Source organism: Dipodomys spectabilis, unplaced genomic scaffold (assembly GCF_019054845.1).
Source record: "Dipodomys spectabilis isolate Male_0828 unplaced genomic scaffold, ASM1905484v1 ptg000360l, whole genome shotgun sequence".
Taxonomy (NCBI): Eukaryota; Metazoa; Chordata; class Mammalia; order Rodentia; family Heteromyidae; genus Dipodomys; species Dipodomys spectabilis.
Genome location: NW_024871037.1, coordinates 3130375 through 3151185, shown reverse-complemented (window position 1 = coordinate 3151185; position 20811 = coordinate 3130375). Strand labels below are relative to the sequence as shown.

General features: G+C 38.8%; 1 protein-coding gene across 1 annotated transcript in view; it reads right to left on the bottom strand.

The window, feature by feature from the left end:
• Dock3 (dedicator of cytokinesis 3) overlaps positions 1–20811 on the bottom strand; it is a 186155-nt gene that overhangs the window by 117492 nt on the left and 47852 nt on the right. The window contains exons 4-5 of the mRNA XM_042665982.1: positions 17095–17150; positions 15057–15153 (exon numbers count right to left, since the gene is read on the bottom strand). Of these exons, the coding sequence (XP_042521916.1) occupies positions 15057–15153; positions 17095–17150 (153 nt within the window). The remainder of the gene's footprint in view (positions 1–15056; positions 15154–17094; positions 17151–20811) is intronic.

Sequence of the window (20811 nt, the reverse complement as noted above, 5' to 3'; positions counted from 1 at the left end):
CTACCTATATCCTCCTATATACTTTATAAATCTCTAGATTATTTAAGTTGCTTGAACTCATGGATACTGTACTATCACAGGACGGGAAAGTCATAGAATGTGAGCAGTGGCACAGAGTTCTAAGATTTGATGAAAGGACTAAATTTTTTCCTCTGCTTCATTCTCAGAGAATAAAAAACAAGATCAACATCATCAAGTGAATGGAGTGGGAAAGGGTGTTCTGAGGTTTGAGAATTGAGGAAAAGATGTAATATGGTTTCCCCCCTCTGATAACAGTAAGTTAAATTGACAGGGGAAAGGTAGTTTAATTGCTGGGTAGCTTTGAGATTTGTGAACACTAATTATAAAAAAAGGTTGTTGGCTTTTTCTATCTAAGTATACTGATAGCCAAGTGTACTGATACTAAAGCACCACATATAAGAGTCTCTCAGACTTGTCTGGGCTGGCCTCAAACTATTATCTTCAAGTTTCACTCTAAGTAGCTAGGATTATAGGTGTCAACTACCTGCACCCAGCTTATAATCATTTTTAAAATTAGAAACTCACAAATTCAAATTCTATTTTTCAAAGATGACTACAACAGCTCCTAGTACTCTTTGCCAATAGTATGACATTGACAGTCCTTTAGCATGGAATACAGTTGATTTATCCATGTACTTCAATCTGTACAAACCTTGAGATGATTCTGATCAAAAGAATGTGACATCAGCTGGGCACCGGTGGCTCATGCCTGTTATCCTAGCAACTCAGGAAGCTGAGATCTGAGGATCACAGTTCAAAGCCAGCCCGGGCAGGAAAATCCATGAGACTCTTATCTCCAATAAACCACTAGAAAACTAGAAGTGGTGGTGTGGCTCAAGTGGTAGAGCACTCGCCTTGAGCTGAGGAGCGCAGGGACAACACCCAGGCCCAGAGTTCAAGCCCCACCACCAATCAAAACCAAAACCAAAACCAAAAGAATGTGACATCATTGAACTAGGTCAGTTCTTAGCCCTTAACTAGTCAGGCTATTTCTGTTTGGTGCCTCTTGAAATACACGAAGAAATGGAGGTTCTCTCTTAGAACCAACAAGCATACTGTCAAAAACCCAAACAACATGTTGAAGCCACAAATAGGCACTCTGTTCACTGGTCCTGATTGAAAGTGCTAGCCAATGAGGAAAAAAAAAAAAAAAAAAAAACAGTTAACGCACATCTTTGCAAAAATTTAGAACACTGATGACAAAGAGGTGATCCTAAAATTTTTCATGGAAAATGAGTTATATATGATTTACAACAGAATGACATTCTATTGACATGCCAGAAATATCTTAACATCAGAAGCTGGAAAATTATGAAGCAATTCTGGTATGGGTGGGTGGGTGAGTTGGATGGTTAATTTGTGGCAGTATCAGGTTGGCCTAGAATTTGCTATTGCATTGTATTGCTACTGTATTTGAGCCCAGACCTGGACTCAAACCCTCAATCCTTTTGCTCCAGCCTCTTGAGTATATCAACATACTTGGCCAAAGTCTGTATCTTGCTTATAACAAATAATTTTATGTCCAGTCAAACTACCAATCAAAGGTAAAAGTAAACTAAATACATTAAAAATATGCAAAATACTTAGCAATATTTTCTATCACATATTGTCTGCAGGAAGGAACAGAGAAAGAATAAGGAAATAAATCAAAATTAAGGTAATAATGATCCAACCAAGAGAGGAAGGGACCTATGAGAGAAGCAAAAAAGAGCCAGGTGCCAGTGGCTCACGCCGGTAATCTTAGCTATTCAGAAAGCTGAGATCTGAGGCTCATGGTTCAAAGCCAGCCCGGGCAGGAATGTCTGTAGACTCTTATCTCCAATAAACCAACAGAAAACTGGAAGTGGTATTGCGGTTCAAGTGGTAGAGCACTTGCCTTGAGCTGAAAAACTGAGGAACAGTGCCCAGCCCAGGGTTCAAGCCCCATGACTGACCAAAATAAAAAAAAAAATTTTTAAATCATTCTCTGGCATATTAACAAAGGAGGTGGTAGAGCTCCATACAGGTATAACTAGAAAAAAATTAACCCGATAAAATACTTTAGAATGTTTGAACATATTGAAAGGACTTTATTTTTGCCACAGCGTTGGGACATAGAGAGCAAGGAAAACAAGGTAAATTGAAAAAGAGGAATACTCATTATGAGAAAACTTATACATGAAAGGAAATGCAAGCAAGTACATGTGAGAATAGTTATACAGGCATGCATTTTTAAAATGCTGATACAAGTATGGATGGAGGAGAAGAATATATATTTTAGGGCATGAACATTCAGAGTTTAATGCTTGTCTTCAAAGACAGAAAGATAATTAAATGTGGCCAGAACTAGAAAAAATATCTATTAAGAGAATATCATTTAGGAATATTAAATATTAAAGAACTAGCTTAAGGGCTGGGAAGGTGGCTCAGTGGTAGAGTGCTTGCCTTGAATGCACGAGGCCCTGGGTTTGATTCCTCAGCACCACATAAGCAGAAAAAGTCGGAAGTGGCACTGGCTAAAGTGGTAGAGAGCTAGCCTTGAGCTGAAGAGGTCAGGGACAGTGCCCAGGCCCTGAGTTCAGGCCCCAGGACAAGGAAGGAAGGAAGGAAGGGAGGGAGGGAGGGAGGGAGGGAGGGAGGGAGGGAGGAAGGAAAGAAGGAAGGAGAAAGAACGAACCAGCTAAAAGAGCTATAAAAATAAGTGTGGACTAGGAACAGGCAATAGGGGGATTGAACCTGATATTTTTCATTAAATGTCCAGTAGCCTATTTAATTTCAAAATATGTTTAGGGGAGAACACTGGAATGGGTGACATTGATCAAGATGTACTGTACTCATAAACTGGTATGTTGATTGAAACCTCTGTCCAACTACTTAAAGGATACTTTTAAAAATTAAAAACAGGCTGGGAATGTGGCTTAGTGTTGCCTAGCAAGCATGAAGCACTGGATTCGATTCCTCAGTACCACATACACAGAAAAAAGCCAGAAGTGGCACTGTGGCTTAAGTGGTAGAGTGCTAGCTTTGAGCAAAAGAAGCTCAAGGACAATGTCTAGGCCTTGAGTTCAAGCCCCAGTACTGGCAAAAAATAAAAATAAAAACAAGGACAGGGAATGCGGCTTGGTGGTAGAGTGCCTGCCTAGCATGCATGAAGTCCTGGGTTCAATTTCTCAGTACCGCGTAAACAGAAATAGCCGGAAGTGGCACTGTGGCTCAAGTGACAGAGTGCTAGCCTTGAGCAAAAGAAGCTCAGGGACAGGGACAGTGCCCAGGTCCTGAGTTCAAACCCCAGGACTGGCAAAAAAAAAAAAAAAAAGTTGAATTTCAATGATCACTACTATAAAAGGCTTTTCTTCACTCCCCACCGCAAATGGGATTGTTATGAATCACAAAGGTAAGAAGAATCTGAATCCAGCCTTCACTGATGCTTACTAATTTAAATATTAATAAATGAGACTAGTAAACCCTGCTTTAGTGTAACGATCCCCTGTCAGCATCAACACAAAAGCCAGATCATTTATATGTCTCATTTTCAGAGCAGATGGGAAATGAAACATTCCACAGTAGAAGGCAGCCCTGGAGAAAGCTTTTTCTCTTGACTACAGCATAGCATCTGTCCATTGATCGCTTTCACACACTGGTGACAATACGTACAGGGCAGCAATGATAGCAGCTACCCTGCCAACCAAGCTCCTTTAGGATGTGAGTCATCCTGCTGCAGCAAAGGAAAGAAGGCAGACAGAAAGTACACATTATGTGCAGGTTGTCTGGAAACACAGCAGGAGCAGTCCTTTCACATAGGGCCATGATTCCAAGGGCACCAGGAGTTTCTTATTAAATCCTACTTCTGGTTTAGTTTACTTTAGTTCTCTGTTCACCTACTGGGGAGAAAGCTGGGGAATTTTTAAGTAAAAGTGCAAACAATGCACCCCCTGCACTTTCCAAGCGCACCTCAGGTTTATCACTATCAAAAATTATGAGAATGTTTCCTGCCTTTCTACTACTGATTCTTGCTCTGGTGTTTCACATTTCTTTTAGGTACAGACAATATACCCTATTAGCTGGAGGGAGGAAGGGAAAGAAGGAAGGATATCAAGAGGAAAGAAAATGAGAGTACGTAGGGGGATGATGAGAATGAATCTAGGGCTATTATACTAGTTAACTTTATCTGGTAAGGATCGTGACTGTGGCTATTACCATACCTCTTTCACTGCCCTCCCTCCAGCAGATACTCTGCTCTGGACTTGGTTCTAATCATTACCTATTCTTCTAGATATGCTTCAGAACAATGCCAAGAACCTTATTAGGACACTACATCTTTGTTCTCTGTTCTTATTTCTTACCGTAAGCAAACCTGTCAAACGAATAATACTTCAGTCATACCCTACTAGTCTCTCCTTATATTTTATTATGTATGTATTCCTTAAATAATATGGCTTAGGCTTATCTGTCTTAAAAATAACTTTATATGAAGAAATTTTCTATATTATTGATGAACTGATTTTTACTTTTAAAGAATGGGCTACTTTGAATTTTTTAAAGTTAGTTTTTCTTTAAAACCACAGAAAATATAGAAAGAATTCTCAAATCTCAATAAACAAAGTTTTACCAAATAGACAAACAATTTGAACAAATACTTCAGCAAAGAGGATATACAAATGGAAAAATAAGTTCATAATTGTATTGGCACTAGAATGTAAGTTTACAAAGTGATTTAATTTTATACTTGAATGGATGAAATTTTGTATGCCAATTATAAAACTGCTTTTAAGATGAAGCTTCCCACCAGGCCTGGATAAGTTTCACATCTGTAATCCTAGCTACTAAGGAGGTTGAGATCTAAGGACCACAGTTTGAAGAAAGATCGAGCAGAAAAGCCCATGAGACTCTTATCTCCAATTACCCAGCAAGAAAAGCCAGATGTGGAGCTATGAGTCAAGTAGTAGAGCACCAGACTTGAGCACAAAAGCTCAGAGACAATATCAGGTCCTGAGTTCAAGCTCCAGGGACCACCAACACACACATATACACACAAGCTTCCCAATGTTGGATGTTAGCCATAAATATGAAGCATTATACATGTCAAAATATATTAAATGCATTATCAGTTTTCATGCATTAGAAAGTCAATTCCAAGAGCACAAGATTTTTACCTTTATTTACTGCTATATCCCCAGAAACAATGTGGGGCATGCTGTAATATACTGAATAAACATTGAAAGCACTCAATATTTGTTAAATGAGTGAGTGATTTATCATTTTACTCTGATGAGAATACAAACTTGATATATGCTCTACTCAGGCCTGTTTACCACTAATGACATGCCCTTCTACAAGTATATCCCAAGTAACAATTATTCAAGAATTATATCTGCAGTATTATTGTCATCAATTCTTAAAAGAACCTGCATGAGAGCACAGAAGCTAGTTGAGTCAACTAAACTACTTCTGGCAGATAGGACTAACAGGAAAATAAGCATTAGAAATAGGAGCATGCTGCTTTAAGTCAAGTGATATGGCTTATATTTGGGAAGCATCGTTTTTGTGAAACCACAGACCGAGTGAACAAAAATGATGTTAAAAAAAAAATAGAAGGTGGGATTGAAAATGTGGTTTAGTGATAGAGTGCTTGCCTAGCATACATGAAGCCCTGGGTTTGAGTCTTCAGTACCCATAAACAGAAAAAGCTGGAAGTGACGCTGTGACTCAAGTGGTAGAGCGCTAACCTTGAGTACAAAGAGGCTCAGGAACAGAGCCTAGGCCCTAAGTTGAATCCCCAGGACTAGCAAAAGACACACACATACACACACACACAAAGTTATTGTACACACACACACACACACACACACACACACACACACACACACACACACACACACACACACACACACACGTAAAGTTATTGTTCCAGAAGAAAACAAGTCAAAGGTGACTTATGGACAGAGCAATAACAAAGAATTGTGAAATTAACAGTTTGGTATAAGAAACAAATTAAATCCTATCAGAGGGGATGAATTTCAGGGGATACAGAGAAGGTGAAAAAGTAAAAAAAAAAAAAAATCATTACGGGCTAGGAATGTGGTTTAGTGGTAGATGCTTGCCTAGCATGCATGAAGCCCTGGGTTCCATTCCTCGGTACCACATACACAGAAAAAGTAAAAAACTGGCACTGTGGCTCATGTGGTAGAGTGCTAGTCTTGAGCAAGAGAAGCTCAGGGACAGTGTCAAGCCCCAAGACTAGCACCAAAAGAAAAAAAAATATTACCAACAAGGTAGGAATGAAAAAAGGAGTTTTTGGAAAAAAACTAACTAGGAGGCCAACAAAAATCAAAAACATTAAATTGCAAAAGGCCTTCAAATATGTAAATAAAATGGGAAATGAAAGGTGGCAAATTTTAGCATTGGGTAATGTTAACAATTTAAAAACCCATCCTAAACAAACAAGTGAAGTCAATGAACAAATAAAGAGATAGGATTATTCTAACACTTGTTAAAGAATAATACAAACAATCTGCCAACATACCAGAAGGTGTCTGTATTTTGGCTAGTATTCAATAGGGTAAGCATTTCTTAAAATATTTACCTGAGTATTACAGATTTAGTAAACAAATACTATCTGTCTAAAAAGAATCCCTCCCTGAAATGTTTGTTTTTAATTTAATAATGTATTGCTATGTAAATTACAGAATGAGAATACAAAAAACAGGAGCTGGCAGTTTGTGTTTAATGGTAACAATACCAGCAGAAAAGTTTCTCAGTGTGTGATTTTGATTGTTTACATTACTAGAATAATTATCAGAATAAGGCAGGCCTAAGAACATTCAACATTTAGGTCACCAACTATGTAATTCTAGACTGTGGAAACTAAGAGAGTAATCATAACTAAAACCTAAACATTCACTGTCAGGGATTTTTTGTTGTTGTTGTTTTTGGTGCCAATCCTGGGGCTTGGACTCAGGGCCTGGGCACTGTTCTTGAGCATTGATGGTGGTGGTGGTGGTGGTGGGTTTTTTTCCTCAAGGTTAGTGACAGGGCCACTTCTGGCTTTTTTGGGGAATTAATTGGAGATAAGAGTCTCAAGGATTTTCCTGCCAATCTGGTGTTGAACCTCAGTCCTTACATCTCAGTCTCCTGAGTAGCTAGGATTCAGGTCTGAGCCATGAGCACCTGGCTTAACTGTAGGGTTTTGTTTTTCTTTTTAAGTTATCTTTAATGTTAATATCAATAATGTCAATTGAATAGCAATATTTAGCCACAAATGTTTTTCTCTTTGTTGACCAAAAGTTTCTATTTCTATATTTAAACACTAGCTATTTGCTTTCAAATTATGTGGCAAACTTTTCTTTTTGTCTGTTATTTTGTGGCTGTTTTTGGAGGTACTGGGATTTGAACTCAGGGCCTGGTACCTGCTAGGCAGCACTCTACCGGGTAAGCCACATCTTTATCCCTTTTTTGATTTAGTTATCTTCAGGATAAGATCTCCATTTTGCTTCAAGTCTTCAATCATTCTACTTACGCCTTCCACATTAATCCTAAGTGGGATAAGCCAGTCACAAAAGGATTGCATGTTCTACTCCTATGAGATGCTAAGTTAAATTCATAAAAAGGAGTAAAATGATGTTTTCCGTGAGTAATGTTTAATGTGTATGAGTTTCAGTTTGATAATGTGAGAGAAACTTTGGAGATGGATGGTAATGTAAACTGCACAAAAAGTGCACATTTAAAATGGTTAAAATGGTAATTTTTTATGTTTTATAATTACATATGCATATGTGTGTGTGTGTATATATATATATATATATAAAACACCACAAAAAATTTCAGTTAAAAAAGATTAAGTAGAATGGGTAAGAATTAAGGAAGGGGTTACATTGACCAAGGAACACTGTACTCATAACCTGACTTATATAACTGTAACTCCATTGTACAAATATTTAAGAACAACAATAATAAAAAGACTAAGTAGCTATGTAGTTTCACTTTAGCATGGACATTCAAATGTGTGTAGAATTCAGACAGAAATTAAGTATAAGTCATCAAAGGAATGAACTATGCATTTACAAATTTATTGTCCCAAATTCCAAATGCAACCTTTGTTTTTGCTTACTCTGTAAAACTTAATGTAGGATGAAATTTAAGCTGAGCAGTAACAAATAAAATAATGGTCAAATTAACTTTAACACAATAATCTCTTTTATTCCTCCAAAAATGTTTTAAGAAGAACCTAACTATGTGTGTACATTTATGTCTATAGGTTTACATTGATATTTACTATGTTTAGGAAATAAATTCTTAGGTTGAGAATCATCCACATGAATTTTATATTCTGAATTTGCCAAGATTTTTAATTCGTTCAAGTGGAAGTTTCTAATCATTCTAGAAATGATTACTTTCTGCTTCTATGAAAGGAGCTCTCATTTGTCAGCCCAATATCATAGTGTATATGGCTTCATAACTGGGTATTTACAGTGGTAATGGAACCATTCATAATAGTTTCCTCCAACTCTCTTAGAAATCAGGCATGAGTCATATTGATACTTTATTTTCTCCACCTGTGATGTGGTTGCAACTTTGCTACATCCATCAAACATTTATTTTCCTGGAAATCAAATGCCAATTTCTAAATTAAAAAATACTGAACTTGTAAACTCAGTCTTTTAAAAGTAGTCTTTTTTTATCCTATAAATTGATTCTGCTTTATTTCAAATGATTGTTTTTCTTAAGATTGGTCAAGAAAAGAATCAATTTTCAAGGACAATACATCAACTTGACAAAACTAAGAATTTCAGCTAAGGATTAGGAAGTCCGAGAACAGCTTTAAGAACTGTAATATCTACCGAGAAAACTGTCACATAAGCATCTGACACATCTTAAGAATATCATTTAATTTTAATTAACCTTTAGTACCTTTACATGACAGATAATCTAAAAAGAGCTCTAGGTACTATTTTTTGTTTGTGGTTATCTTCCTAATAACCCAATATTCTGGCTCTTGTTTCAATTTTACAGTTGAGAAAACTAGAAAAAAGTGTTTAACTATTTTGTATGAAGCCACAAAGATATAAATTTAGGCATGTGAAATTCAAGCCCAGTTGTAAATTTTGAAGTTCAAGTACTTCCACTCCTCCCAGTGACTTTATCTATCTAAAATGGTAACAGTGTCTGCTGAGAATGACCTGACATGAAAGCCAGTGAGGCTGATTCACCTGGGTAGAAATTAGAACTTGAAAAGCACTATTTAATTTTTTCATGTAGAATAATTAGTAAGTATGGACTTATCAAGAACGAAAACATATGTAGTTTCTAAAAACAAATTTGTAAAAATTGGGCACTTCATAGAATTTTAAGAGAAGCAGACATCTGCTTTCTTGGAACTACTCTTTTCTGAGAACAAAGATAATATAGTTTCTTAGTCTCTTGGTGACGAAACCGAAAGATGTATACCCTTTTAACCATCTCTAAATACTGCTATATTCTTGCATGTTTTTTTTGTTTTTTGTGGTTTTTTTGGTCCGGTCGTGGGGCCTGAACTCTGGGCCTGGGCGCTGTCCCTCAGCTCTTCAGCTCAAGGCTAGTGCTCTACCACTTGAGCCACAGCGCCACTTCCAGCTTTTTTCTTTTTGCTTATGTGGTGCTGAGGAATCGAACCCAGGGCCTCATGCATGCAAGGCAAGCACTCTATCACTGAGCCACCCTCCCAGCCCTTGCATGTTTTTAATATACAGCTTTAGAAAACAATTTCTATCCGCATGTTGTTAAAACATTTCCTAGAAATTAGGAAAGTCTTATATTTTGACCTTTTTTAATATGCTTTTATCATAATTCAGACTTAGAAAGCAAGGCTCAGAGCTGTGCTAAGATCTAGTGGAAGAATACCACAGGGTACAATTTGCTCTTCCTATTTTCTGCATACAAATATGAGAAGATATGCAACTCCACTAGGACTATGTATGAAAGAACACAAGCTCTTCCTATCAATCTATCACCTGATGCCTAAAATATTAAATATGCTTCCGGTGAAACTGTGCTTAAAAGAAGACTAACAACTCAACCCAAACAATATTTACTCAAGAGAATGCCATTTATCTGACAAAACTTCATTTTTTGCAGAATGTTGTAAAGGAACGTTGTGATAAAACAGCCTTGGATTATAATGATATCCAATGGCAGGTGAAACAAAATCTACTCTGTTGTATGGAACCATGAGAGTAGTGCGGTCTCAGGCATCAATTTTCTAGTGTTATTTTAGTATTACTTCATTTCCTATTTTGCATCAAATATTCTTTCCCAAGACTGTCTTAAAGTAGCCTAACAAATCTAAAAGCTCTAGCTAAAATTCTCAATGACTATTAGCAAAGTAACAAATAATCCAAAACAATCTAAGTAATCTCATCATTAATGAAGACAATGTTCTAAGTGCAAGCTAGGCGCAAGCATTTATCTATAGACTCCTGTTGTATTGATGTACATAGTGAGGACTAACAACTGAATACTGTGTGCGTATGTGTGTGTGTGTGTGTGTGCGCGCGCGCACACGCATGTGCGTGCGTATATGCTCATGCCCATGCTAGGGCTTGAAATCAGGGTCAGGGTGCTGGGTCCCTGAGCTGTGCTTCCTCAAGGCTAGTGTTCTACAAATTAAGCCATAGCTTTACTTCTGGCTTTTTGGTAGTTAATTGGAGATAAGAGTTCCATGGGTGGGGCTGGGAATGTGGCTCGTGGTAGAGCGCTTGCCTTGCAAGCATGAGGCCCTGGGTTCGATTCCTCAGCACCACATAAGCAAAAAGAAAAAAGCCGGAAGTGGCGCTGTGGCTCAAGTGGTAGAGCACTAGCCTTGAGCCGAAGAGCTGAGGGACAGTGCCCAGGCCCAGAGTTCAAGCCCCACAACCGGACCCAAAAAAAATAAAAGAGTTCCATGGGCTTTCCTGCCCAAGCTGGCTTCGAACCATGATCCTCAGATATCAGTCTCCTAAGTAGATGTAAGCCACCAGTGCCTGGCTCATATTATTTTTATACTAATAATACATCTACACAGCTTCAAAAAAGTCATGATATGGGCCACAAAGACTTTAGATAGTACAAGGATAAAAGATGTTTGTCACCTCCACGAAGCCAAATATGGAGATACAAAGAGGATTAATCAATGTAAAACTAGTGACTCTGGGGATGGTTTGAAACAATGTTTCAGACAAAAATAATCCAGATTGTTCATCCATCAACTGTTAACGCTAAAAGATAGTTCATAGTAGAAGAAAGAACATTGTTGGTAGTGTGTTATTAAGATGACCTAACAGTACAATTCCTAATACTAAGCAAGGATCCCAGTGCCTACTTCAAGAGGCTGAGAATACCAAATGGCTACAAATGTATAAAAGGTCTTGAGTTTATAGTAAGCCATTTTCATTAATAAAAGGGAACGGAGCTGGCACCACTAAGATATGATGATCACGGTTTGGAAGTCAGCCTAATTGGGAAGGTCCTTGAGTCTCTCAGCTCCAACTAACCACAAAAGAAAAAAAACCCGGAAGTGGAGCTGTGGCTCAAGTGTTGGAGCACTAGCCTTGAGCACAAAAGCTCAGGCACAGAGCCCAAGTCTTGAATTCAAGCCCCAGGACCAGCACCAAAAAAAAAAAAAAAGGAAAAGACCCTTGTCTCAAAAAGAAACAAGAGCTTCCAATAGCCAGAAGTGTTTATTTATTTTTAAATCCAAGCATACTACAAGTGTATGTGGATGTTGAGAATCAACCACATGAGCTACCTATTATGTACAATATGTGGAGAAAGATACATTTCACAAAAAAACTAAAAGCAAAACATATGATTGAGAGGATAGGTTAGTAAACTAAAAACTAAGTTGTACACTGAAGTAAAAAGATAATGATTTGGCAGTGCTTACACTTGCCCATGGGAACCTGACAAGTCTTGGGTTTTAGCAAAGTGTATCAGAAGGCCAAATCTTAGCCAGAGCTGCCTAGAAGTGGTATCAAACCCTTGTAGGCTAGAATTGAATGAACTGTTAAAAAAAAAAAATATTCCATTAGTCACTGAGAGATATTGAGGCTAAGTGTAAATCTCAGTTTTGGTGAAAAGCAAAAAGTGGTATTACTTGTGAATAAGCACTATATCTTATCTCACTGTTACATTTTTGTGAGAGTATGTATACACACATATTATACAACCCATTCATAGGGTGAAAGGTTCAAGTTTCAATCTTCTGGCATATCCTGCTTTTCTAGCACCGTTTATTAAAGTGGCTGTGCTTTCAGCATTTTTGTTAAGATAGACGTACGTGGTTGGACGTACATGGGTTTAGTTGTAGGATCCTTATTGTAACTCAGTGTTCTATGTATGTTTTTATGCCACTATTATGCTGTCTCAACAATATATCTTGAAATAAGGTATGATGCCTCTAGTTTTGTCCTTTCTACTCAAGAAAGATTACTTTGGCTTTTTTTTTTTCCTGGTTGTGGGGCTTGAACTCTGGGCCTGGGCACTTCAGCTGGCACTGGGCACTGAGCTTCCCTCAGCTCTTCAACTCAAGGCTGGCACACTCTACCACTTGAGCCACCGCACCACTTCCAGTTTTCTGGTGATTTATTGGAGATAAGAGTCTCATGGACTTTCCTGTGCAGGCTGGCTTTGAACTGCCATCCTCAGATCTCAGCCTCCTGAGTAGCTAAGATTACAGTTGTGAATGACTGCTGCCCAGCTGATTACTTTGGCTTTTTGGCGTCCTTTTACATTCACTGGGTTTAAGGAAAGTTTTATCCTAATTCTATGAAGAATGCAATTCGGTTTCTGATGTAGATCACACTGTATCTGTCAATATCATTGGGAAATAAGAAAATTTTAACTTTTAATTTTTCTAACCCAAGAAGTGTTTCCTGTTTGCTGTGCCTTCTATTTCTCTCTTCAGTGATTCAAAATTTTTACTATGGAGGTCTTTTCTTGAATAAAACTGTCCCTAGGTGTTTTCTTGTTTTTGTTGTTATTCCATAGCTATTGTGAATGGTATTACTTCAATTGTTTCTATTTTAACAAACTCATTAGGGTAAAAAATGCTACTGATTTTTATGTTGATTTTGAATCCTGCACAGTTATTCATGTATCACTTCTAATAATCTTTGATGGAATCTCTAGCTTTACCTAAATACAAAATTGTATCTTCTGGGCTGGGAAGGTGGCTCAGTGGTAGAATGCTTGCCTTGCATGCATGAGGCCCTGGGTTCAATTCCTCAGCACCACATAAGCAGAAAATAAAAAAGCCGGAAGTGGTGCTATGGCTCAAGTGGTAAAGCGCTAGCCTTGAGCTGAAGAGCTGAGGGACAGCACCCAGGCCCAGAGTTCAGGCCCCACTTCCAGACCAAAAACAAAACAAAAAAAAAAAAATTATATCTTCTGTAATAAAGAATAATTTGTCTCTTCCCTTTTCTATTTGAATGCCTTTCATTTGTATCTCTTTTCTTGTGGCTCTTTCACTAATATAGTGAATAATACAAGAATATTATTATATTATTTTTCTTTTGGTTGATCATGGGGCTTGAACTCAGGGCCTGGGCACTGTCCTTGAGCTCTTTGGCCCAAGAGCTAGCGCACTACCACTTTGAGCCACAGGTCCACTTCTGGTTTTTGAGTGGTTAACTGGAGTTAAGAGTTTCCTGTGGATTTTTCTGCCCAGGCTGACTTCACTTCCTGCTTTTTTTGGTGCTTAATTGGAGATAAGAGTCTTAGTGACTTTCCTGCCTGAGCTGTCTTATAATAACCATGATCCTCAGATCTTAGCCTCCTGAGTAGCTAGGATGACAAGCATGAGCCAACGGCACCTGGATATAACATTCTTTTTTTTTTTTTGGGGGGGGGGGGAGGGTCCGGTCGTGGGGCCTGAACTCTGGGCCTAGGCGCTGTCCCTCAGCTCTTCAGCTCAAGGCTAGCACTCTACCACTTGAGCCACAGGGCCACTTCCGGCTTTTTTCCTTTTGCTTATGTGGTGCTGAGGAATCGAACCCAGGGCCTCATGCATGCAAGGCAAGCGCTCTACCACTGAGCCACCTTCCCAGCACCTGGATATAACATTCTTAGAGGAAACATTTTTCAGCTTTTCCCCATTCAGTATAGATTCAGTCTTCTATACATGGACATCTATTTTTCCCAGTACTACTAGTTGAAGAGTCTGTCTTGTCTCCAATATATATTTTTTGGTGCCTTTGTCAAAACTCAAATGCTAGCCAGGCACTGTGGCTAATGTCTACAATCCTAGCTACTTGGAAAAGTGTCAATCAGAAGGATCACAATTCAAAGCAGTTTGGCTAAAGACTGGGAAAACCTTGAGACAATCAATAAGCTGGATGTAGTAGAACATGACTGTAATTCTAGCAACATAGGAAGCGTAAGTAGGAAGACTGCAGTCCAGGCTGGCTTGGGCAAAAAAGTATACAGTCCTACCTGGAAAATAATTAAAGCAAAAAGGGTGAGGAGGGCAAAGCTTAAGGGTAGAGTACCTGCTTAGCAAGTGCAAGGTGCTGAGTTAAAAACCCCAATACTACCAAAAATTAGTAGATGACTGTAGCTGTATGATCTTCTATAGCTATCTGGATCTTCTCTTTTGTTGATCTATATGTCTGCTTTTATGCCAATGTTTTGTTAGTACGATTCTGATAGAAAAGTACTAAAATTAATATGGTAGCATCAAAGATCTGATTGGAAAGCAATCCTGAGCAAAAAGTATAATGTGTGAGGTAAACACAGACCTATCCCATCGCTGTAATTTTGTCATCTGAGAATGTTATATAAACAAAGTCATAGTATATACAGCTCTATGAAATTGAATTTCTGTGCAGCATGATACCCTTGAGATGAAAATGCAAGTATTACTCATTCTTTTCTTTTGCTCCTTTGTAGTACTGTAGAATTCAGTCTACTACATTTCAGCTAATACTAAGCACATGCATTTGGAAAACTAAAAATACTCATAAATTTCCAACTACAAAACAGGATAATTTTCTTAATTTGGTACAACTTAACTTTAGTGGTCAATTAAGCTATAATCAATTACTTACCACATATAATTGTTTCCACAGACTGGCCCATTCTTGTAAAGTTGCTGTAACCTCAGTCACAATAGAATCTTCAAGTGGAACCACAGTTTCATATTGCCTAGAACCAGAGCCACACAAATAGCCACATTATCTTTGGTAAAACTCCACAATACTGTCTGTTTCACTTTTCAGTGTGTTTAATTGAAATTTTAAAGTAAGGAAATGTTACAGCACAAAGCTGTCCTTCACAAAAGAAAGAGAGATAAAGACTTTCTCAGAAAACCAAAAGTTCTGCATGGCAAAACATGCTACAGGAAATTCTTTTTTTTTAAATAAGTTTTTTATTGTGAAAATACTGTACAGAGGGTTACAATCACATGAGCAAGGTAATGAGTACATTTCTTATCAAGCATTGTTGCCTCCTCCTTTGTTTTTCCCCTACATCCTTTCCCTCCCATCTCCACAACTACACTCCCCCTCATAGGAAATTCTTAAAGCTAAAGACATAAGGACACTAAATATTAACATGAAAGTATAAAATAATGACATTCTCAGACAAACAAAAACTAAGCAACTTCATTCCTAGTAAATCTGTCCTGCAAAAAGAAAACACTTTAAGTCAAACTGAAAGAATGCTAATTGGCAACAAAAAAGATGTGAAAATATAAAAATTAATGTTCCAACTTACAATGTACTAATTCAGAAAAATCTACAACACTATAATGATAGTGTAAAAATCATACTGCTGATATAAAAAATTAAAAGATAAAAATATTGAAAATAGCAGGGTGCTGGTGGCTCATGCCTGTAATCCAAGCTACTCAGGAGACTGAGATCTTAGGATCACAGCCAGCCCAGGCAGGAACATCTGTGAGACTCTGATCTCCCATGAACCACCAGAAAACCGAAAGTGGCACTGGGGCTCAAGTGGGAGAGCACTCACCTTGAGCTCAACAGTTGAGGGACAGTACCCAGGCCCAGAATTCAAGCCCCACGACCAACAAAAAAATAAAATTAAAAATATTGAAAATAACGGTAGTTAAAATAATTTGTTAATAGACATATAATAAGAAAGAAATAAATTGTGGTATCAAAAACACAAAATGGGGGCTGGGAAGGTGGCTCAGTGGTAAAGCGCTTGCCTTGCATGCTTGAGGCCCTGGGTTCCATTCCTCAGCACCACATAAGCAGGAAAAACAAAAGCCGGAAGTGGTGCTGTGGCTCAAGTGGTAGAGGGCTAGCCTTGAGTTGAAGAGCTGAGGGACAGCGCCCAGGCCCAGAATTCAGGCCCCACAACCAGACCCCCCCCCCCCCCAAAAAAAAAGAAACCAAAAACACAAAATGGACTGGTGCAGGTGGTTCATGTCTATAATCCTAGCTAATCAGGAGGCTGAGATATGAGGATCAAGGTTCAAAGCCAGGCCAGGCAGGAAAGTCCATGAGACTCTTATCTTCAATAAACCACTAGAACACTGGAAGTAGTGCTATGACTCAAGTAGTAGAGCACTCGCCTTGAGCTGAAGAGTTGAGGGACAGTGCCCAGTCCCAGAGTTCAAGCCCCATGACCAAACCAAAAAAACAAAAAACAAAAAATTAACTTGGACATAACTAATTAGTAGAGTGCTTGTCTAGCATGCACAAGGCTTTGTATTCAATGCTCAGACTTATATAATTTTTTTTTCTAAATCGGTCAATTTCTGCTTGCAAATAAAAGATCTTAAGTTTCCTTCACTTTGATATATAGAAACATTACAAAATAATTGCTAAGCTGCTAATCTATCAATTACTCCCAAAATGGTACACATATATCTATTTTAGCATACTATATATATATATATATATATATATATATCTTTTTAATAAAATTCACAACTAAGAGTTATTTCACCAGATACTGTATTTTTTATTTATATCCTCAAGATTATAAATAAGGAATACATATTTTCTATATAAAAACTTGTCAATAATATGCTTCATACCATGAACCAAAAAGACACAAATAGAATTCTTCTGCAACCTATAATAATTATAAATAAATTTAGTAAGGACAATTACTTACCCCCTATTACTGACAATAGCCTTTTTCAAGTGAATATAATTTGCAGGAAATATCCCCTGTAAAAGAGAAAAGATTTCCAGTTAGAAAAGGTAAATTGTGACAAACATCTCATAGATAAGAAAAGATCAATGAAACCACAGTAGATATGACAGACTAGTTGACAGTTCCTTCCTTCCCTTATGTCTGACAGCCTTAGCAAGGAATTGTCAGACAAGCAGGTCCTTTATAGACAACTAGCTGAATAGCTCTCAGGGTAATTCAGCTCTTCTGGATGCTTTACAATCACTCGGAGGACTTTCCAGGAGATACAGAGGACAACTATACCACAGATGAAGATATGCTTCAGTTATAACCATACCAGATATCCTGGACTAGCCTCAGTATTCTTAGATAAATCAGGCCTCAGGAAACTCTGTAGGACCTTTCAGCCATTTGTATCCATGCCACCAGGAGAATATTGGCCTACTCAGTAGGCAGGGGAGTATTTCTGCTGGTGGCTAGTCAGTAGGCAGCCTGTGGTGCAAACAAATCCTTCATTCGTATGAATGCTATGCCGTGATTTGTTAGTTTAATCCATTATCTTTGGAGGTACTTTGTTATTTAGTAACATGAAATTTTAAAAATTGTGTTCAAAAATTTAAAGGTAATTATCGTGCACAGTCTCATACGGATACTCAAATACAAGTACTGGGAGCAATGTTGAGAGGTAGCACAGATCACAAATATTGCTAAGATAAATAGGATGTAATATCACAAAATACAGCTTTCCACTCATTTATAAGACATTAATTTATTCAAGTTCTAACTTTCTAGAAATTTAATAAAGATTTTAAAAATAAAATGCAATGAGAATAGTGATTCCCATAAAAGCATCTTGAGAGGAAAGCAATACCTGAAGTGTTTCAAAATTAGAAAATAAAAGGAAAATAATCATCTGTGGGCAAAAGTTTTCAGCTAGGGGCAGTTTTGTCCCCATAACATACTTGGCAATATCCAGAGTTCCTTGTTCTTTGAAACAAGGAACCAGTAGAGGGCTGGGAAGGTGGCTCAGTGGTAGAGCGCTTGCCTTGCATGCATGAGGCCTGGGTTCGATTCCTCAGCACCACAATAAGCAAAAAAGAAAAAAGCCGCAAGTGGCGCTGTGGCTCAAGTGGTAGAGCACTAGCCTTGAGCTGAAGAGCTGAGAGACAGTGCCCAGGCCCAGAGTTCAGGCCCCACAACCAGACCACCCCCCCCAAAAAAAGAGAAAGTTACCAGTAGAGATCCTATATGATGCTAACTGTTCCTATTACCAAAAAACTGTCACATTCAAAATGTCAATCATGTCAAGAACAAAAAAGCATGTCTATTAAAATTTTTAATTAAACATGTGAAGACATTATTTCCTTAAGGTAATAATTATTACTTTAAAAACTAATAAAATGGCCGGGCGCTGGTAGCTCACACCTGTAATCCTAGCTACTCAAGAGGCTGAAATCTGAAGATCATGGTTCAAAGCCAGACCGCACAGGAAAAGTCCATGAGACTCAACTCCAATTAACCACCAGAAAACCAGAAGTGGTGCTGCGGTTCAGGTGGTAGAGCGCTAGCCTTGAGCTGAAGAGCTGAGGGCCAGCATCCAGGCCCAGAGTTTAAGCCCCATGACCAACCCAAAAAAAAAAAAAAAGTTAATAAAATGAATGCTTCAAAACTGATAGTTTAAACAATTTTAAGGAAAATAATGTGAAATTTTTTATGTTCCCATTTAAGAAAAAACATAATATACATCAAATATTAAGCTAAAGAAACTTACATGAAAATTGGACAATATTAATTATTTGATCAAGTAAGCAAAAATAATGTTTTACAAATGTATTACTGGAGAGGAATGTAGTTCTAACTATTGTAACTGCTAATTAAAATAGATTTTATTTGAATAAATTAGGTCAGTTACAGCAGACTAAAACCTAGTACATAAAGTTAGTGTTCTACACTAGTCATCTTGTTCAAAATCTTTTTTCCTCAATCCTGGGGCTTACACTCTGAGCCTTGATGCTGTCCCCGAGCTTTTGTGCTCAAGGATAGCATCCTACTACTTGAACCACAGCTCCACTTGGAGTTTTCTGGTGGTTAGTTGGAGATAAGAGTCCTACAGACTTTCCTGTCCCCACTGGCTTCAAACATGATCCTCAGGTCTCAGCCTCCTGAGTAGCTAGGATTATGGACATGAGTCACAGACGCCCAGCTTGTCTATATTTTTAAAAAAGAGTATTCAGGGGCTGGGAAGGTGGCTCAGTGGTAGAGCGCTTGCCTTGCATGCCTGAGGCCCTGGGTTCGATTCCTCAGCACCACATAAGCAAAAAGGAAAAAGCCGGAAGTGGCACTGTGGCTCAAGAGGTAGAGCGCTAGCCTTGAGCTGAAGAGCTGAGAGACAGCGCCCAGGCCCAGAGTTCAGGCCCCACGACTGGACCAAAAAAAAAAACAAACAAAAAAAAAGAGTATTCAGAATGAGGACAGGCGGGGAAAACTGGGAGAAAGCAAAGGAAGTGATGACATTGTCCAAAAAGAATGGTAATTTTTACCTGACTTATATAACTGTAACCGCTCTGAACATCACCTTTATAGTATCAATAAAAAATTAAGAATATTAAGATCAACAGAAGAGGATAGCAGTGAAGCAATAGGGAATCACCTTACCTCTCTCTAATCAAACAAATTTAGGACCTTAACACACACTTCTCCCCCAAGAAATCGACAACAACAAATATATGAACAAATAGAGAATGACAGGATAGGGGGAAAAAACTAATAACTTGTACACAGAAGGACCAAAAACTGTGAAGAGCCGTCCCCCAACCCCCATCCCACACTGACAGCACAGCTATGTGGCTGCCCAGGACTCCAGGGCCTGACCAGTGAGACTACAGCACCCAGACACATCCAGACACAGAAACTTCCACAGCACAGGGACCTGGCCAACACAAAGAGCACCAGAGACCAGCAACATGAGACGGAGACATCCAGACCCAGAGAACTTCCACAGCACACAGGTCAGCCCACAATCAACACAAGGATCAGTGAGTACCCTCCCAATGACCCCACCACCACCACAGGCAAGACCAATGCTGGTGACACACAGGCCTTGGCCTAAACCCCTCCCTCCCATTCAAGGGGCACCACATTTTAAGAGGACATAGAAACCAGAGCCCTTCCTAACTCCCCCACACCCCACCAGGGAGACACCACCAGGACTCATTCTAGGTGGACACTAGACCAGGACTGTGTCCTCCACTGTCCTGGATACTGGCAGGGAAACCTGAAACAGCACAAACTCCCATGTACCCATGAGAACCTGCCCCTTCCAAAGCCTCACACCCATCTCAGAGGCTTTAATCTAACCTTCCCAGCCACCACCACAGACCAGACCTAGCTGCCAGCAGAGAGTTCCCTGGCTCGGGGCCAAGCCATGCATGTGTCCAAGCTGAAGGCCAAGTGCTGGTCACCTGCAAGGTGACCAACTAGGGGCCCAAGCACAGACAAACTCCCACATGCCCATGGGGGCCCACACCTCTGAGGCTCGCACACATCCCAAAGGCCTAAATCTAGCCTTCCCAGTCCCCACAACAGACAGGACCAAGCACCCTCCAACTGCAGAGAGCTCACTGGCCTGAGGCTAAGCTAGCCCAGGGGCAAGTATGCAAGCACAAGTGCTTGATACATGGGGATGCACACAAGTGC